Source organism: Podarcis tiliguerta (assembly GCF_965153285.1).
Source record: "Podarcis tiliguerta genome assembly, chromosome: 8".
Taxonomy (NCBI): domain Eukaryota; kingdom Metazoa; phylum Chordata; class Lepidosauria; order Squamata; family Lacertidae; genus Podarcis; species Podarcis tiliguerta.
In genome coordinates this window covers 47694150-47708513 of record NC_139541.1, presented here as the reverse complement: position 1 = coordinate 47708513, position 14364 = coordinate 47694150, and the positions used below count along the sequence as shown (strand labels likewise).

At 45.2% G+C, this 14364-nt stretch overlaps 1 protein-coding gene across 1 annotated transcript in view; it reads left to right on the top strand.

Moving 5' to 3' along the window:
* The window catches only part of LOC310683086 (polycystin-1-like protein 2), a 47023-nt gene that overhangs the window by 540 nt on the left and 32119 nt on the right, over window positions 1-14364 (top strand). Inside the window, exons 2-14 of the mRNA XM_083452609.1 lie at window positions 796-960; window positions 1912-2097; window positions 2719-2829; window positions 3000-3147; window positions 4520-4749; window positions 5401-5805; window positions 6719-6817; window positions 7949-7998; window positions 9676-9793; window positions 10495-10702; window positions 11187-11307; window positions 12658-12799; window positions 13895-14095. Of these exons, the coding sequence (XP_083308735.1) occupies window positions 796-960; window positions 1912-2097; window positions 2719-2829; window positions 3000-3147; window positions 4520-4749; window positions 5401-5805; window positions 6719-6817; window positions 7949-7998; window positions 9676-9793; window positions 10495-10702; window positions 11187-11307; window positions 12658-12799; window positions 13895-14095 (2184 nt within the window). The remainder of the gene's footprint in view (window positions 1-795; window positions 961-1911; window positions 2098-2718; window positions 2830-2999; window positions 3148-4519; window positions 4750-5400; window positions 5806-6718; window positions 6818-7948; window positions 7999-9675; window positions 9794-10494; window positions 10703-11186; window positions 11308-12657; window positions 12800-13894; window positions 14096-14364) is intronic.

The window sequence follows — 14364 nt, the reverse complement described above, 5'->3', positions numbered from 1 at the left end:
CCTTCCAACTCTATGATTTTTATGATTTAGAGAGCACCATGGTTGGCTACACCTTGGTTAGTGTACCAGACCAAGACTGTGGAGACTCTGGTTCCTATCTCTGTTGAGCCATGAAGCTTGTTGGGTTGCCTTGGGGCAGCCAGTCACACTCTTTCAGCCTAGCCTTCCTCACAGGTTTGTTTTGAGGATAAAATAAGGGCTGAGGAGATTGTTATGTTGCTATCTTGAGATCCTTGGAAGAAAGGTGGAGTAAAAATGTAATAAACAAGCATGCTGGATGTCAGTGGATTAAATTACGCTAAGATTTTTTTCACTGTACTACTGATGAAATATTAGCCAGCTGAGTCCCGGCGACATAGTCCTATATGAGCTGAACCCATAAGATATGCAAAAATGTGACCACCTCCCACAATCAATATCTAACTAATGGAAAATGCAGAATACTGGATATTTCCACTTTCATCTTATTTTCTTAAGGTAAGTTTCTGGTTTTAATGGTTGAATTTTAAAATTGAAAAGAAAAGAAAACCCCTCAGAAAATGCACATAACAGTGAAGATAACATACAAAAATGCATTATATTGAGGAAAATTGCTCGCTAGGAAAAATGCACTAGAATGCTGACAATTTTTTGTGATTTTTTAAAAAATTGCAAACTCGTGCAGAAATGTGCTAAACTGAATTCAGGACTGGAAAAAGGAGAAACTGAGAGAAACATAAATTGGCAGATTCACTCATCCCAGTTGTTCAAGCAGGAGAGGCATGTGCACTCACGATGCAGCTTCCTTCCACGCAGGGTCCATGGTTTGGCTCGATACCTCGAATATCACCTACAGCAAGTGGCACCAAGACCTGCCTTCCGTCCTCTCATCGTCATGTGGCTATATCCTGAAAAACGCCGGCTATGACTGGGGTGTAACAGAGAACTGCAGCCAGGAGTTTGACTTTATTTGCGAGTTTGGTAAGAGGTCCTGAACTCAAGGGTAACTACTTGCACCACACATCACCCCAAAAGAGTTAAAAAACAAGATTTGCACAGAACACAGACCTGCAGCAAAACACATATGCTTATTTATAATTATAGGTGTAACATAGGACACTTAAAATAGAAGGCTGTCCTGTGTAATGCAACCTAAGCCATGCATTTGAGAATGTATATTTATAGCTCGCTTGATTAGTGCTATTCCCTTAAATATGTTTATTAGCAGTTTCAGTGTGTGCACAATACCATGCTCTCATTTTCTCCAATAATGAACTCAAGTAGGGAGTGCCAGCAGTAATGGGCCAAATCAGGGCCATTTCAGCATGCTCAGGTGACCCCGGGGGCTTGGAGAAGCACAAAAGAAGGATGGAGTCCCATTCAGTGAGCTTGGTCAGTGGCCACTTGAATGATTTCTGAAGAACCCCTCACCCAAATCAGGGGCTGCAGGGGATGTGGGATGAGGCATCCTGAAAAAGGTTTGTTGCATTTTACACTGCAACATCTTGTTGCAGGTCTCACTCGTGGTTGCTAGAATTTTCTCTCCTGCTTCTTTTCTGAGTCTTATTCATGCCACCTTGAGGATCATTCTGGAAGTGCTCTCAACTCTATGAAATTCCCACTCAACTTTTTGGGAAAAGTAAAGGCATGGGATTTGTCATCTGGGGCAGGGAAGGGTTAAGAGGAAAAATAATGCTAGTGTGCTTTTCTCCAGGATTGAACGCATTTTTAAAAATGGTCAGCTTTAAACCCGTTTAAATTTCCACAATCCCACAGATCACTATTTTAAAACTATCTTTGTTTTTAATGATGATGGTTCTATGTGTGTTTGCTTTAATGGTGATGGCCTCATGTATACTTGCTTTTAAGTGGGCTGTGTCTTTAGCCAACAATGCCACACACTCATGGTGTTTCTTGTATGCATGTGCACAGAATCAGGCCACAGCATTGCCTGCGACAACTTCAATGCCACAGTGCAGTGTGGCTCAGGAGAAGTAATTCAGATTGGAGAAAGCTTCTATGGACGGAAAACACCTCACTTCTGTGTGCTAGAGACTCCCCTACAGTTTGATGTCGAAGAGGAATGTAGCTGGATAAGTGTAAAGGATGAAGTTGCAGGTAAGGCTTAGGGGACTTCAGTGCTTTGAACACAGATGGGGGAGAAAATTGATTCAGTGTGCATTTAAAGGCAAATCTATGTGGCAAGGCAAGGTGCTAAGTGAAACGCAGCCAACTTTCAAAATCCACACTTCTCCAAGTTCTGCAATCCTGTTCTCTAGCCAAGTAATGCATTTAAAATGCATAAAGGTAAAGGTAAAGGTACCCCTGCCAGTCGTGTCCGACTCTAGGGTTGTGCGCCCATCTCACTTAAAAGGCTGGGGGCCAGCGCTGTCCGCAGACACTTCCGGGTCACGTGGCCAGTGTGACAAGATGCATCTGGCGAGCCAGCGCAGCACATAGAAACGCCGTTTACCTTCCCACTAGTAAGCGGTCCCTATTTATCTACTTGCACCCGGGAGTGCTTTCGAACTGCTAGGTTGGCAGGCGCTGGGACCGAGCAACGGGAGTGCACCCTGCTGCGGGGATTCGAACCGCCGACCTGACGATCGGCAAGTCCTAGGCGCTGAGGTTTTACCCACAGCACCACCTGCGTCCCTATAATGCACACATTGTGGTAAAGTGTACATTGAAAATCATTATATTAGCGAAAATGACATGCTGTTGCATCAAACCTTGCAGGGCAGTGCCATGGACTCCAAGCATGCCAAGTGGCAGCTGATGGGACCTTCTTTGGAGATCCTTGTCCAAGTTTGGGAAGCTACCTGTCCGTTCAATACCACTGCATGGAAGGTAAGCAGCAGCACTTTCTCTACCCACAGGTACCACCAGCAGGTTGAGAAGCATCTCCCAACTTGCACCTAGATGGACCAGTGCAGTCTCATTCGGTACAAGGCAATTTCACCCGCATGACCTCTCCAAGGATGCAGAGAGGTGCTATTATTATGTGCACTATTTTACAGGCTTGCGACTGGCTGTGACGGAGGAAAGCTTTATCTTTGAAAACGTCACCATATCAGTGAAGTGGCTCCTCTCTCCTTATTCTGGCAATCTCTCCTGCATCATTAGCACCGGAGACGGAAACACTATTGATCCATACTACCCTCCAACGTAAGTTTTTGCAGCCAGGCGATGAGGAAGTGAAGGTTTTGCTGCTTTCTTATTTGATGATGGTGATGATTGAAGACACCTTTCAAGTTGTCAGTTATGCCCCAAATCTGGAGAGCAGAACCTCATGCTTGGGGACTAAATCCCTTAAGGACTACCCAGCTGGTTCTCTCCCCATCACCCCGGACCTTACCTCTGACTGGGATGTGTCTTTGAGCTGTCAGACCTCATCTTCCTTGCCTGGATGCAATTGGAATGGTGTATGTTTGTCGAGACATCTTGCTTTTCCATGGCTGTAATGTACCCTCCTGTACAAAGAGTCCCTTCCACTGCTCCACCCACATTTACTTCTGGTCAAGCCCACCACCAGCATGCAGCCCCTGGAACATCAGAAGGGTATAAAGTGAAGGGGCTGGAAAGAAGGATGACTGGGATGTGAGAGTGAAGTGGAGGGGCCAGAAGGTGCAGTAGCAGCTCCAAACAGCTCTCCTTTTCCTCTGCCTTGGTCTGCCTGACCCATTCACCTCCCTCCTTCCCACTCTTCCCTTTTGTTCTCTCACACTTCTCTGGCTTCTCTGCTTGTCTGCCATCCATTTCCTCTATTTCATTCCCCTCTAGCTTTGCATGCCACAGCATGCTATATCTCATGTCTCTAAGGGGCTCCCACATATGCCTGCATCAGGGCTGTCTTAAGCGTATGCAGTGCTGGGGTGCAAAGATCCTCCTAGTGCCCGCCCCCAGGTTGCCCAGGCCCGCAGGAGGGCAGAGCTGGCCAGCCGCTTCAGCATCTCAATGGCTAGGTCGCCCCCGAACTTTCGGCGCAAAGCTGCCCGCAGAAGAGCCTGCCGCAACACTCCGACCGACGGATGGGCTCTTCCCCGGACTCAACTCTCAGGCCCCGGACTCTTGTCCTGGTGCCCCTGAGAGCCCGGCACCCAGGCGCCCTGCACCTGTAGTGTCTATGGGTAAGACGGCCCTAGCCTGCATTCTGCTTGTGCCAGGTGTGGTGCTGGCATCAGTTCAGCCCAAAGGCCACAGCACAAGCAGGACCGAGTGGGCAGGCTGCAGTACTGAGGCCCACCTGAAAGTGGACTGAGGGTCAGTGGTTGCCCCCTGGCTCTCAGACTGAAACACACTGTTCTAGGTAGAAGAGAGAGCAAGGCTTTCCAATGCCACAGCAAAAGAATGAAATGAATGCTTTAAATGCTGCAATTTTAGCTTGAAAAATGCATGTATGAGCATTGTTGGAGAATGGAATGGATTATTGTGGAACAGGGTGTGGTTGCTGGTTGACTAAAACCCTAAACAGAAGCACTCGTGCGGCAACATTTTGTTGCAGGTTTGGCGTCTAACATGTTCCATTATGCACCTCAAGCCTGTCTAGCAATGTGACCCATCGCTTCACATCTCCTGGCGAATTCACCATCTTTGTGGAGTGCACAACCAGCGAGTGGCACGTCACAGCTCAGAAACTGATCACCGTGCAAGACAAAATGGATGAGCTTTTGGTGACCGGGTGCTTCAGCAAATATGAAGTAGGGAACACTTCACATTGCAGGACTCTTTATGAAGAGGTGTTATGGATTCAAGTGGAACTTAATGGAGGTCAGAGCCATCACTTTGTTTTTGTTTATATATTCTTTTGCAGATCAATAGTAGTTTGAACAATGTAGTTTCAGAGCACATAGGAGAGACTTCTGCTGGAATTGTCCTTTTTAAAAAACAAAACACCTTTCATGCTTAGGGAGAAATTCAATTCAGTTTGCATTTGAAGGCAAATCCATGTAATTCAGACTTTCTTAAACCATACACGTCCCAAAGCACAGTCTTCCTTTGAAATTAACACTTTTCCAAATTTTGAAATGTGGTTCTCCAACCAGGTAAGGTCCATTGACTTCCCATTTTAGACAGGTGTTGAAAACAGTTTTATTCCCAAAGGCATGTTGTAGCTGATTTCTGTCATTTAAAACTGTAAATTTTATGGATTGGTTTTTTGACTTGTTTGAGTGCTGCTGTGTTTGACATCTGCCTCTGCTTTCTTTTTAATCGGTTTTATTATTTTTATATTTGATTCTTTTGTAATGCCATGCACATGGATGGTGCCAAATAAGTAAACAAACCACATTGCTATAGTATTACGGTAAATAAACTGATACAGTATTTAGTACATAAAATAAATGTTTTAAATGTTTTGCAAAAGGATGCGAAACGAGATATAATTTACACCACATTTCGGAAACCATTTTTCCTTTTCAGGTAGTGGAGTGACCTATACCGTGCTGGCTGATAACAAAACACTGATGGAGTCCAGGGTGAAGGAAGGAATTACTCCTCACAATCTCACCCTGGATGGCGCATCCCAACGGCTGATTGGTCCTGGCGTACATCATCTTGAAATAGTTGCGTCCAGCAACACCACAGAAGCAGACGTTTCAGAAATCCTGACGGTTCATTTAGTCGAAGCAATCTCTGGTCTTCAGGCCATATTGAGCTCCCACTCTGTGGTTTTAGGAGAAGATCTAGAGATAAAAGTCTCTGTAGGTCGTGGGTCTCCTGAGAAACTGAGGTTTGAGGTGACCGGGCTGAATGAGACCTTTTCCCACTTGAAGGACTACACCAAAGGAGAAGCCGAGACCTACAGCATCCCAGTGAAGTCTGAAGGTACTTCCACACAAAAGCACAAATGTGTAACTGAGCTAGATGAGTCTTCTTTTAAAAGTATGAAAAATGAGAGAGAAAGAGAAGGGAAGGGGGACTTTGCAGTGTACCATACATACACCACATGGGGGTGAGAAGGAGGAGCTCCCATCCCCTTTCCCTCTGTGTGGCTGAAGGAAAGTAAGTGAGCAACAGCAAGGAGGAGGACTGGGCCCACCAGGGGCATCTGGCACAAGGGGACCCCCAAAACCGAGGCTGGCCCTGAAACTGGTCAGAAGACCAGTATTTGGGACGGAAGATAAGAAGAACCCAGCTGGATGAAACCAAAGCCCAATCTTATGAATGGAGAACCTGTGGCCCTCCAGATGTTGCATAGGAAGCTGCCTTATAATGAGTCTGACCACAGGTCCTTCTAGCACAGTATTCTCTCGCCAGCCCTACCCAGAGATGCCAGGGATTGAAATTGGAGCCCTCACCTTGCAAAGCAGATGCTGTACCTCTGATGTATGGCCCCCCTCACTGTTCCAAGGGATGAGATATTTGATTTGTGTTTTAATTCATTTTTTTTTTACTAAATTGTTGTGCATTGCCAAGAGGACTACGTTGATACATTCATAAATAACAGATATAGATATCAGATAAATTAAAGCACCTTGTTCACTCAAAGTGCTATAAAATTATGTGTGAAAGGGACTTGTCTTGTACTAATATTTTTGGCTCCATTTTTTGTCCATCAAGCCACATGCATCCATGTTCCCACCCCCTTTTTACAAGGTGGTACCCTTCCCTGATTGGCACCAATAGACTTTGCACCTGCCCTAACAAGTCTCACCCCTTAATCTGTCTGGCTCCGTGGATCTTTGGTTCCCAGCTTCTTATTCACCCTTATTTACCTTTTCCCGTGTCTTCTTTCCAGGTACCTTCCAGGTCAAAGTGTTTGCTGTTAATGCCTTCTCGAACATGAGCACTGAGGCAGGAACTGTAATCGTCTCATCTAACAGTTCTCACAAAGAAGGTAATAGCAGGCTCTTGATTATGCCAAATGATGACTTCATAAAACGAAGAGCAATCATACTTTTTAAATTATACTTCTTCTTTTCCTTTGCATTTTATTCATACTGTTGTGTGCTTCCCACTTCCAAATGGTAAGAAGTCACAAGAACAGCATTACAGGATTTGGTATCCTTTTGATGAGAGGGCACCACAGACTTCTTAAACCAAAACCATTCTTAAACCGAGGCACGCTTTTCCTAATAAGGTCACCCGCCACCGGTGCCCTTCCACCATTCGGATTCCATTCTTAGACTGAGACAAAGTTCTCAAACCAAGACACTATTTCTGGTTTTGCAGAGTTTGTAAACCAAATTGTTCTTAAACTGGACTGTTCTTAAAACAAGGTACCACTGTACATACCGTATTTTTACGTGTATAAGACGCCCCCTACTTTTGGGGACCCCAAATTTAGAAGATGGGCATATGCACTATCTCTGCATAAGACGCCCCCAGATTTTTAACCTTAATTTAAAGTAAAAAAACCCTAGTCTTAAAAACGGAAAAGTACGGTAATCAGAGGACAAACCAACAAGAACTCCTGCAGTTGGTAACATATCCCTGGGGAACCATCTCTGGTTTCACTTCTGGTTTGATTTGACACTCCCAATGTTCCCATTCTCTCTCTCTCTCTCTCTCTCTCTCTCTCTCCGCCCGCCCCCCCCCCCGTTTCTTGCACACACATACATCACCTATCACATAGGTTCCTAACAAGGTAATGTAGCCAACAGGCTGGAAAAGGTTTCCACCCCAAGCCTTATGGTAGGGCCCACCCTCAACACACTGGTTGAAAAGGGTTGCTCCTCCCCCTTTGCATTTGGCATAGATTCCATATAATGGAGACATGGGACCAGATGGAACAGCTGGGTGCTTAGTACGAGGCAGCATGAGGCCCTGATAAATGAAGTCTGTCTCTCTCCTTCCCATGAACAAACTGAATCCTTATACACTGTGATGCTTTGGGGAGCAATTTCTACCAATTGCTGTGTAACTTTTACACAGACCTGGGAAAATAACCTTGATTTATACAGAAAAGGTCAGCATGGCATTTGCAGGTGCTATTGAAGCCTTCTGATTTATGCTTTGTGTTCAACAGATCCTCTTGAGGACAAAGAACAGTCCAATGTAAATGGTGAAAAAAGAGTTGTGAGTATCTATTAAAAGAACGAATGAAAATAACGGAAAAAATCCTTTTGAAAATATTTCACAGGGATTAATGAACGGCTTTTCTTTCTTCTTAATGTGATGACATGGTTAAGACACCGGATTTATTCAAGCTGATACCTTATGCCCTCTTGCCTGAGAGTAATCCCCATTGAACACAGTGGGACTTACTTCTAAGAAAGCATGCATTTGATTGCGCTGTTGTTGGGTTGTATCCAGGTAAGTTGTATTCAGAGTAGATCCAGTGACATGAATAAATCTAAGTTAGTCGTGTCCATTGGACGCGGGTGGCGCTGTGGGTAAAAGCCTCAGCGCCTAGGGCTTGCCGATCGAAAGGTCGGCGGTTCGAATCCCCGCGGCGGGGTGCGCTCCCATTGTTCGGTCCCAGCGTCTGCCAACCTAGCAGTTCGAAAGCACTCCCGGGTGCAAGTAGATAAATAGGGACCGCTTACTAGGGGGAAGGTAAACAGCGTTTCCGTGTGCGGCTCTGGCTCGCCAGAGCAGTGATGTCACGCTGGCCACGTGACCCGGAAGTGTCTCTGGACAGCGCTGGCCCCCGGCCTCTTGAGTGAGATGGGCGCACAACCCTAGAGTCTGTCAAGACTGGCCCGTACGGGCAGGGGTACCTTTACCTTTACCTAGTCGTGTCCATTAATTTCAGTGGGTCTACTTGGAGTAGGACCAATGTGCCGTATAAGCCACTGTATTTATTGAGGCTACAATCCCACCTATGTCTACTCTGAGGGAAGTCCTTCTGAACTCAATGGGACTTACTCCCAAGTAAGTGGAGTTAGTTCTGAAGCCTACGTTTTATGTTTGGCTATGCTTCAGCAAAACTATTAGGATGGCATCAAAGACAAAACCAACCAACCAACAAAACCAGTTAATAAAAGAAAATATATGCCTAAAAAAATCCTGCATGTCTATGAAGTCGCCGTGGAGCCTTGGGGATGTCTATTCTTCCAGCCTTCATTCCCTGTCTGCAATGTGGGGCTGATAATGGCTTATATCATGACAAGGTTTTTAAAAAGGAAGTTCTCACCAGACATCAAGGAGGCGAGAGGTACTTAAACCAAGGAAAACCTGTCCCAAAACGTAACACACCTAAGAATAAGACCCTTCTGGATCAGACCATCTAGTCCAGCATCCTGTTCCCACAGTGGTCAACCAGCTGCCTCTGGAAAGCTCACAAACAGCAGCTGGAATTCAGAGGCAGGCTGCCTCCAACAGTGGAGCCATATTGGCTAGTAATCACTGATAGAATTATCCTTCAGGAACTTGTCCAACCCCCTTTTTAAAGGCACCCACGTTGGTGGCCATCACTTCTTGTGGGAGAAAATTCCATGCTTCAACTATGTCCTGAGTGAAGGAGGACTTCCTTTTGTCTGTCCTAAATCCCCTGCCAATTGGTTTAACTGGATAGCCCCAGATTAATGTATTCTCCATCTTATTCACACCAAGCATAATTTTGCACTTGTTTATCATGCCACTTCTTACTCTCCCTCCCCAACTAAAAAGTCCCAGATATTGTGGGGGCTTTCCTCATAGGGGAGTTGGTCCAGCCTCTTGTTCATTCTGGTTACCTCTTTTCTGTGTCTGCTTGCACATGGAAGATGCAACTGCTCTGACAATTACCTTTCTTTGTCATTTCTGGTTTAGGATGACAAAGGGAAAAACAAGATCTACATTAAGCCCAGCCGCCATGCCAGCCTCTTCACAACAATCATTCTTGGCTGGCCTGATGACAGCACTAATTCTACCTACACCTGGTCTTGTGGTATGTTGTGTTACACTGCCTTCTCCCCTTTACAATTGTGACCAGAATTCTCCATTTAAAAGTATATGAAAGCGTCCTCATGTTCTAAGCGAGCTGGTGTGTTTGGGTTGTTCATCCGAGTTTAGGGCTGGGAGATCAGTTTGATTCAGTTCACATTTAAAGGTGAACCTACCTAATTCACAGGGGACGTGGGTGGCGCTGTGGGTTAAACTACAGAGCCTAGGACTTGCTGATCAGAAGGTTGGCGGTTCGAATCCCCGTGACCTTTACCTTTTACCTAATTCACACATTCACACAGCTACCCTTTGACATTCTGACACCTCTGATTTTGCAGTGCAGTTCTCCAGCCACACAATGTGTACAAAAATGCATATACAGTGGTACCTCAGGTGAAGTACTTAATTCATTCCAGAGGTCCGTACTTAACCTGAAACTGTTCTTAACCTGAAGCACCACTTTAGCTAATGGGGCCTCCTGCTGCTGCCGTGCCGCCGGAGCACAATTTCTGTTCTCATCCTGAAGCAAAGCTCTTAACCTGAAACACTATTTCTGGGTTAGCGAAGTCTGTAACCTGAAGCATTTGTAACCTGAAGCGTATGTAACCCGAGGTACCACTGTACGGGGATAAAGTGTCAATTATAAAAATACAACACCGGGTGCTGGGTTCTCTTAAATGATTCAGCTGAAAATTGCCTTTGAAGGTTACTGCTGGCCTGAATGGGACCAATGTGTGCAAGAGCATTCCGTCCTCACAGACCAAAGAGAGATCCGGATCCCACCGGCTTGCTTACCTCCTCCCAGCTCTGCAGTGACAGTGAAAGTTACAGTCAAAAGCCCAGAGAAAGAAGAAAAACAGGATGAGCAATGCCTCTACATTACAGCAAAGCAGGATCTGAGCCTGCAGATCAGGTGTGCTGCACTTTATTTATTTCCTTGCGCTCTGAGGTTCTGACAGTGTCAGGTGAAAGCCTCATACAGAAGCTCCTGAATTCCACTTGCTGGGAATCTTAAATGACTAGAGTGCCATTGTGCTGAGGTCCTACTTGCAGGCTTCCCATTAGGGCATCCGTCTGGCCACTGTGAGAACAGGATGCTGGACTAGATGGGCCACTGGCCTGATCCAGCAGCCAGGCTCTTTTCTTAGATGCATGGAGAGGGTGAAGGATGGCAAGATGCTACCCTGACATGGTGTGCTTGGGGAAGCCAACTAGGCAACAGTAGATCTCTTCAACAGATAGACATTCGAGAATCCCGGTTCTGAGTATCACAGATGCACAGCATTGATTATATCATTCCACCCAAAAGCACAGAGCTCATTTGGTAGGCAAGCACAGTTTGTTCCCCTTAGCTTGTTCCTTGAGCTTGCTAACTGCAGGTCCTGCCTTCCTCCTAGCTGCAAAATGAACTGCAAACCAGTGAATGTTACTGAAGACGTGACGCTCCTAGCATCCGTGGGGACAGACTCAAAGGCTACGCAGTACAAGTGGTACTTAGATTATACGTTCCACAGAAAGGTGAGCCTGTTGCCCATGTCAGAAATTCTGTACACACACACAAGTTGAATCAATGAAATTTGCACTTTCTGAAACAATGTGAAAAACAAAACACAGTCATTTTTCAAATTTTATACTTATTTGAATGTTATGATGCAGTTCCCCAACAAAACAATGTTTACAAAAACTCGATATACTGGGAAAAATTACTTGCAAAACTTCATTAAAAATGTGTTTATTTGAAGAAATTTGCATTGAAACGCTAATGAATTTTCATGAGAATTATTTACAAAGAAATCTACAAATGGCTGCAGAAATGTGGGGAACAGATTTTAAGACTGTAAAAAATGAAAAACTGAGAGAACAGAAATGGACAGATCCATCCTGTGTATGAGATGACATTTGCTTTGACATAACATCATGTAACCTTCCGACAAACAAATCAGAAGGATGTTCAGCAGCAGACAACCTGCTTATTGAGCTTTTATCTTGATTTGTTTGCAGGGAGATTAGATGGCATTGGCTGTTTAATGACCATTTTATCTTTCAGCAGGCCTATCCAGACACACGATATAGCTACATCTGTTTTTAAATTTGTTTTATGTTTTTATTTTTGTTTTTACATGTTTTCAGTTGTTTTAAAATGTTTTACATAAAATGTTTTTTAAAAAAATACTGCATCATTGATGGGTTTGCTGCCCCGGGCAAGGTTTAATAAAAAATTTTAAAAATCAAATTTTGATTTCTCTGTGAGGAGGCTAGATGACCTGAAATCAGCCGCAGTCTGGATGCGCCCTTAGAGATAGAAGGCAAGACTATCAAAAGCTGGTTATCCTTTTGAAAGGGAAAGGGGAGATATTAACGCAGCTGTTTGAGAACGTGGGTGGCGCTGTGGATTAAAGCCTCAGTGCCTAGGGCTTGCCAATCGAAAGGTCGGCGGTTCGAATCCCCGCGGCGGGGTGCGCTCCCGTTGTTCAGTCCCAGCGCCTGCCAACCTAGCAGTTCGAAAGCACCCCCGGGGGCAAGTAGATAAATAGGGATGGCTTACTAGCGGGAAGGTAAACGGCGTTTCCGTTTGCGGCTCTGGCTCGCCAGAGCAGCGATGTCACGCTGGCCACATGACCCGGAAGTGTCTCCGGACAGCGCTGGCCCCCGGCCTCTTGAGTGAGATGGGCGCACAACCCTAGAGTCTGGCAAGACTGGCCCGTACGGGCAGGGGTACCTTTACCTTTACCTTTGAGAACTAGGTGAAGACCTTGAGAACAGTCTCTTTGCTAGACATAATAGAAAGGTGACCACAAGTCCATGTTTTAATCCATGTTTCTTCTGCTTTCTCTCTCTCTTTCCCTTGTGGTTCATTCCCCTCACCAGCCCAATCCTCTTCCGCCAAGCTGTACCTTGAATGCTTTCCCACAAAGCTCCCTCACTTTGCTTCAGAGTGGCACACCCATGTTGGTGCTAAACAGCTCCTTCTTGCAAACCCAGGGAGAAGCTTTCCGAATTAAAGTAACAGGTGGGAGAGCCAGAATTTGGATAATCTGCATTTACTATGGCTTTAGTAGTAATTGTTTGCTTCCAAGTGGTAGTTTTAATACTGCATGCTATCGAGCATTGTTTGTTTTCTACCTGTAAGCTGCTCTAAGCACTACTGAGTATTGTTTTTATTACTGTTAATTACCTGCCCTTCACTCAAAGGCCCCAGGGCAGTTTAAAACAATTGAAAGACAATGTTAAAAACAGTTTAAAACACAGAAATCACAGAAATAAGGTGGGTACATCTCAGGTGTCAAAAACAAGAGAAAAGAGGTGTGCTTCAGCATTCTGGGGAGGGAATTCCACAATTTAGGGGCTGCCACAAAGAATGCCCTGCCTGCTGAACTTCTGAGGGTGGTGGAACAATCAAGAGGGTCTCCTCTGCCACCCTATAGGGAAGGAGGTGGTCTTTCAGATTTTGGGGGCCTGAATCATTTAAGGTTTTAAACCTTAAACCTGTTAATACATTGAATTGAGACTGGAAATGAACCGGCAACCAAAGCAGCTGTTTTAAAACAGGGAATATGCAAGAACTAAACAGAACCCCAGCCAGTAATACGGCCGCTACATTTTTAACCAATTTAAGTTTCCAAGACATCTTCAAGTAGAAGATTGGCCTATTATTAACAGCATTATAGCAGCAGCAACAAATGTGTAGTTCAGAGTTCTCCCTGGCACGAAGGATGGCAAATATTTCAAAGCCCTGCAGGATGAAACCTACAATGGGCATTGAAACAAACTCTTCAGGACTTTTTCAGACCTTTGGGAACATTTGGAATGGCTGCTGGGGGTTGTCTAGGCATTGCCAGGTAATGCATTTTGGGAGTTCTAAAATGGCTGCTAGCTGACACGGATGGGAGCCTGTATATAAATGCTGCCACTAAGGTGTGATTGGTTTGGGGGGTGGGGAGGCAGGGTGAAGCATGGCCACTGCATGACCACACAGGTGTTGCTGCAGTGCAGCAAAATGTATAGGTAGTATTAATCCAAAAAGCCAAGTGCTCCTTTTATATCTCAATAGTATACAAAGCACAGCAAACTCACCTTTGAATTGTTTTCTTTCTAAATTTGCCAGCTATGAGTGAGGACAAATATGGTGAAGACACCTATACTGTGAGCACCGTGCCTCCGCCTGTAGCCCCAGTATGTACTGTATCTCCTGCTCAAGGATCAGTGCTCACCAGCTTCTCCATCTCTTGCCACTCTCCCTGTCTGGTGGATCAGTGCCTCCCAGCTGACAGCTCCTCACTCACATACTGCTTCTACCTGGAGACAAGTAAGAGTCAGAGGTGGCTGCTTGCGTTCACTGTTTGTCTAAGGTTGGTTCTGGTCCAAATGTTCAAACTGAAGGCACCTCTGTAGCTGAATTCTCTCATAGGGATGGTATGCCAGTGTTTAGTGGGGTTAGAGGCAGAAGTGGTGTAACAAAAAGGGTGCTTCTTACTTTTATACAGTAGGTTGCATTCCAGTAAAAGGCACATTCTGGGCATCCATCCAGATAAGCAAGAGGCATTAAAATATATATAAATAGCATACATACATACA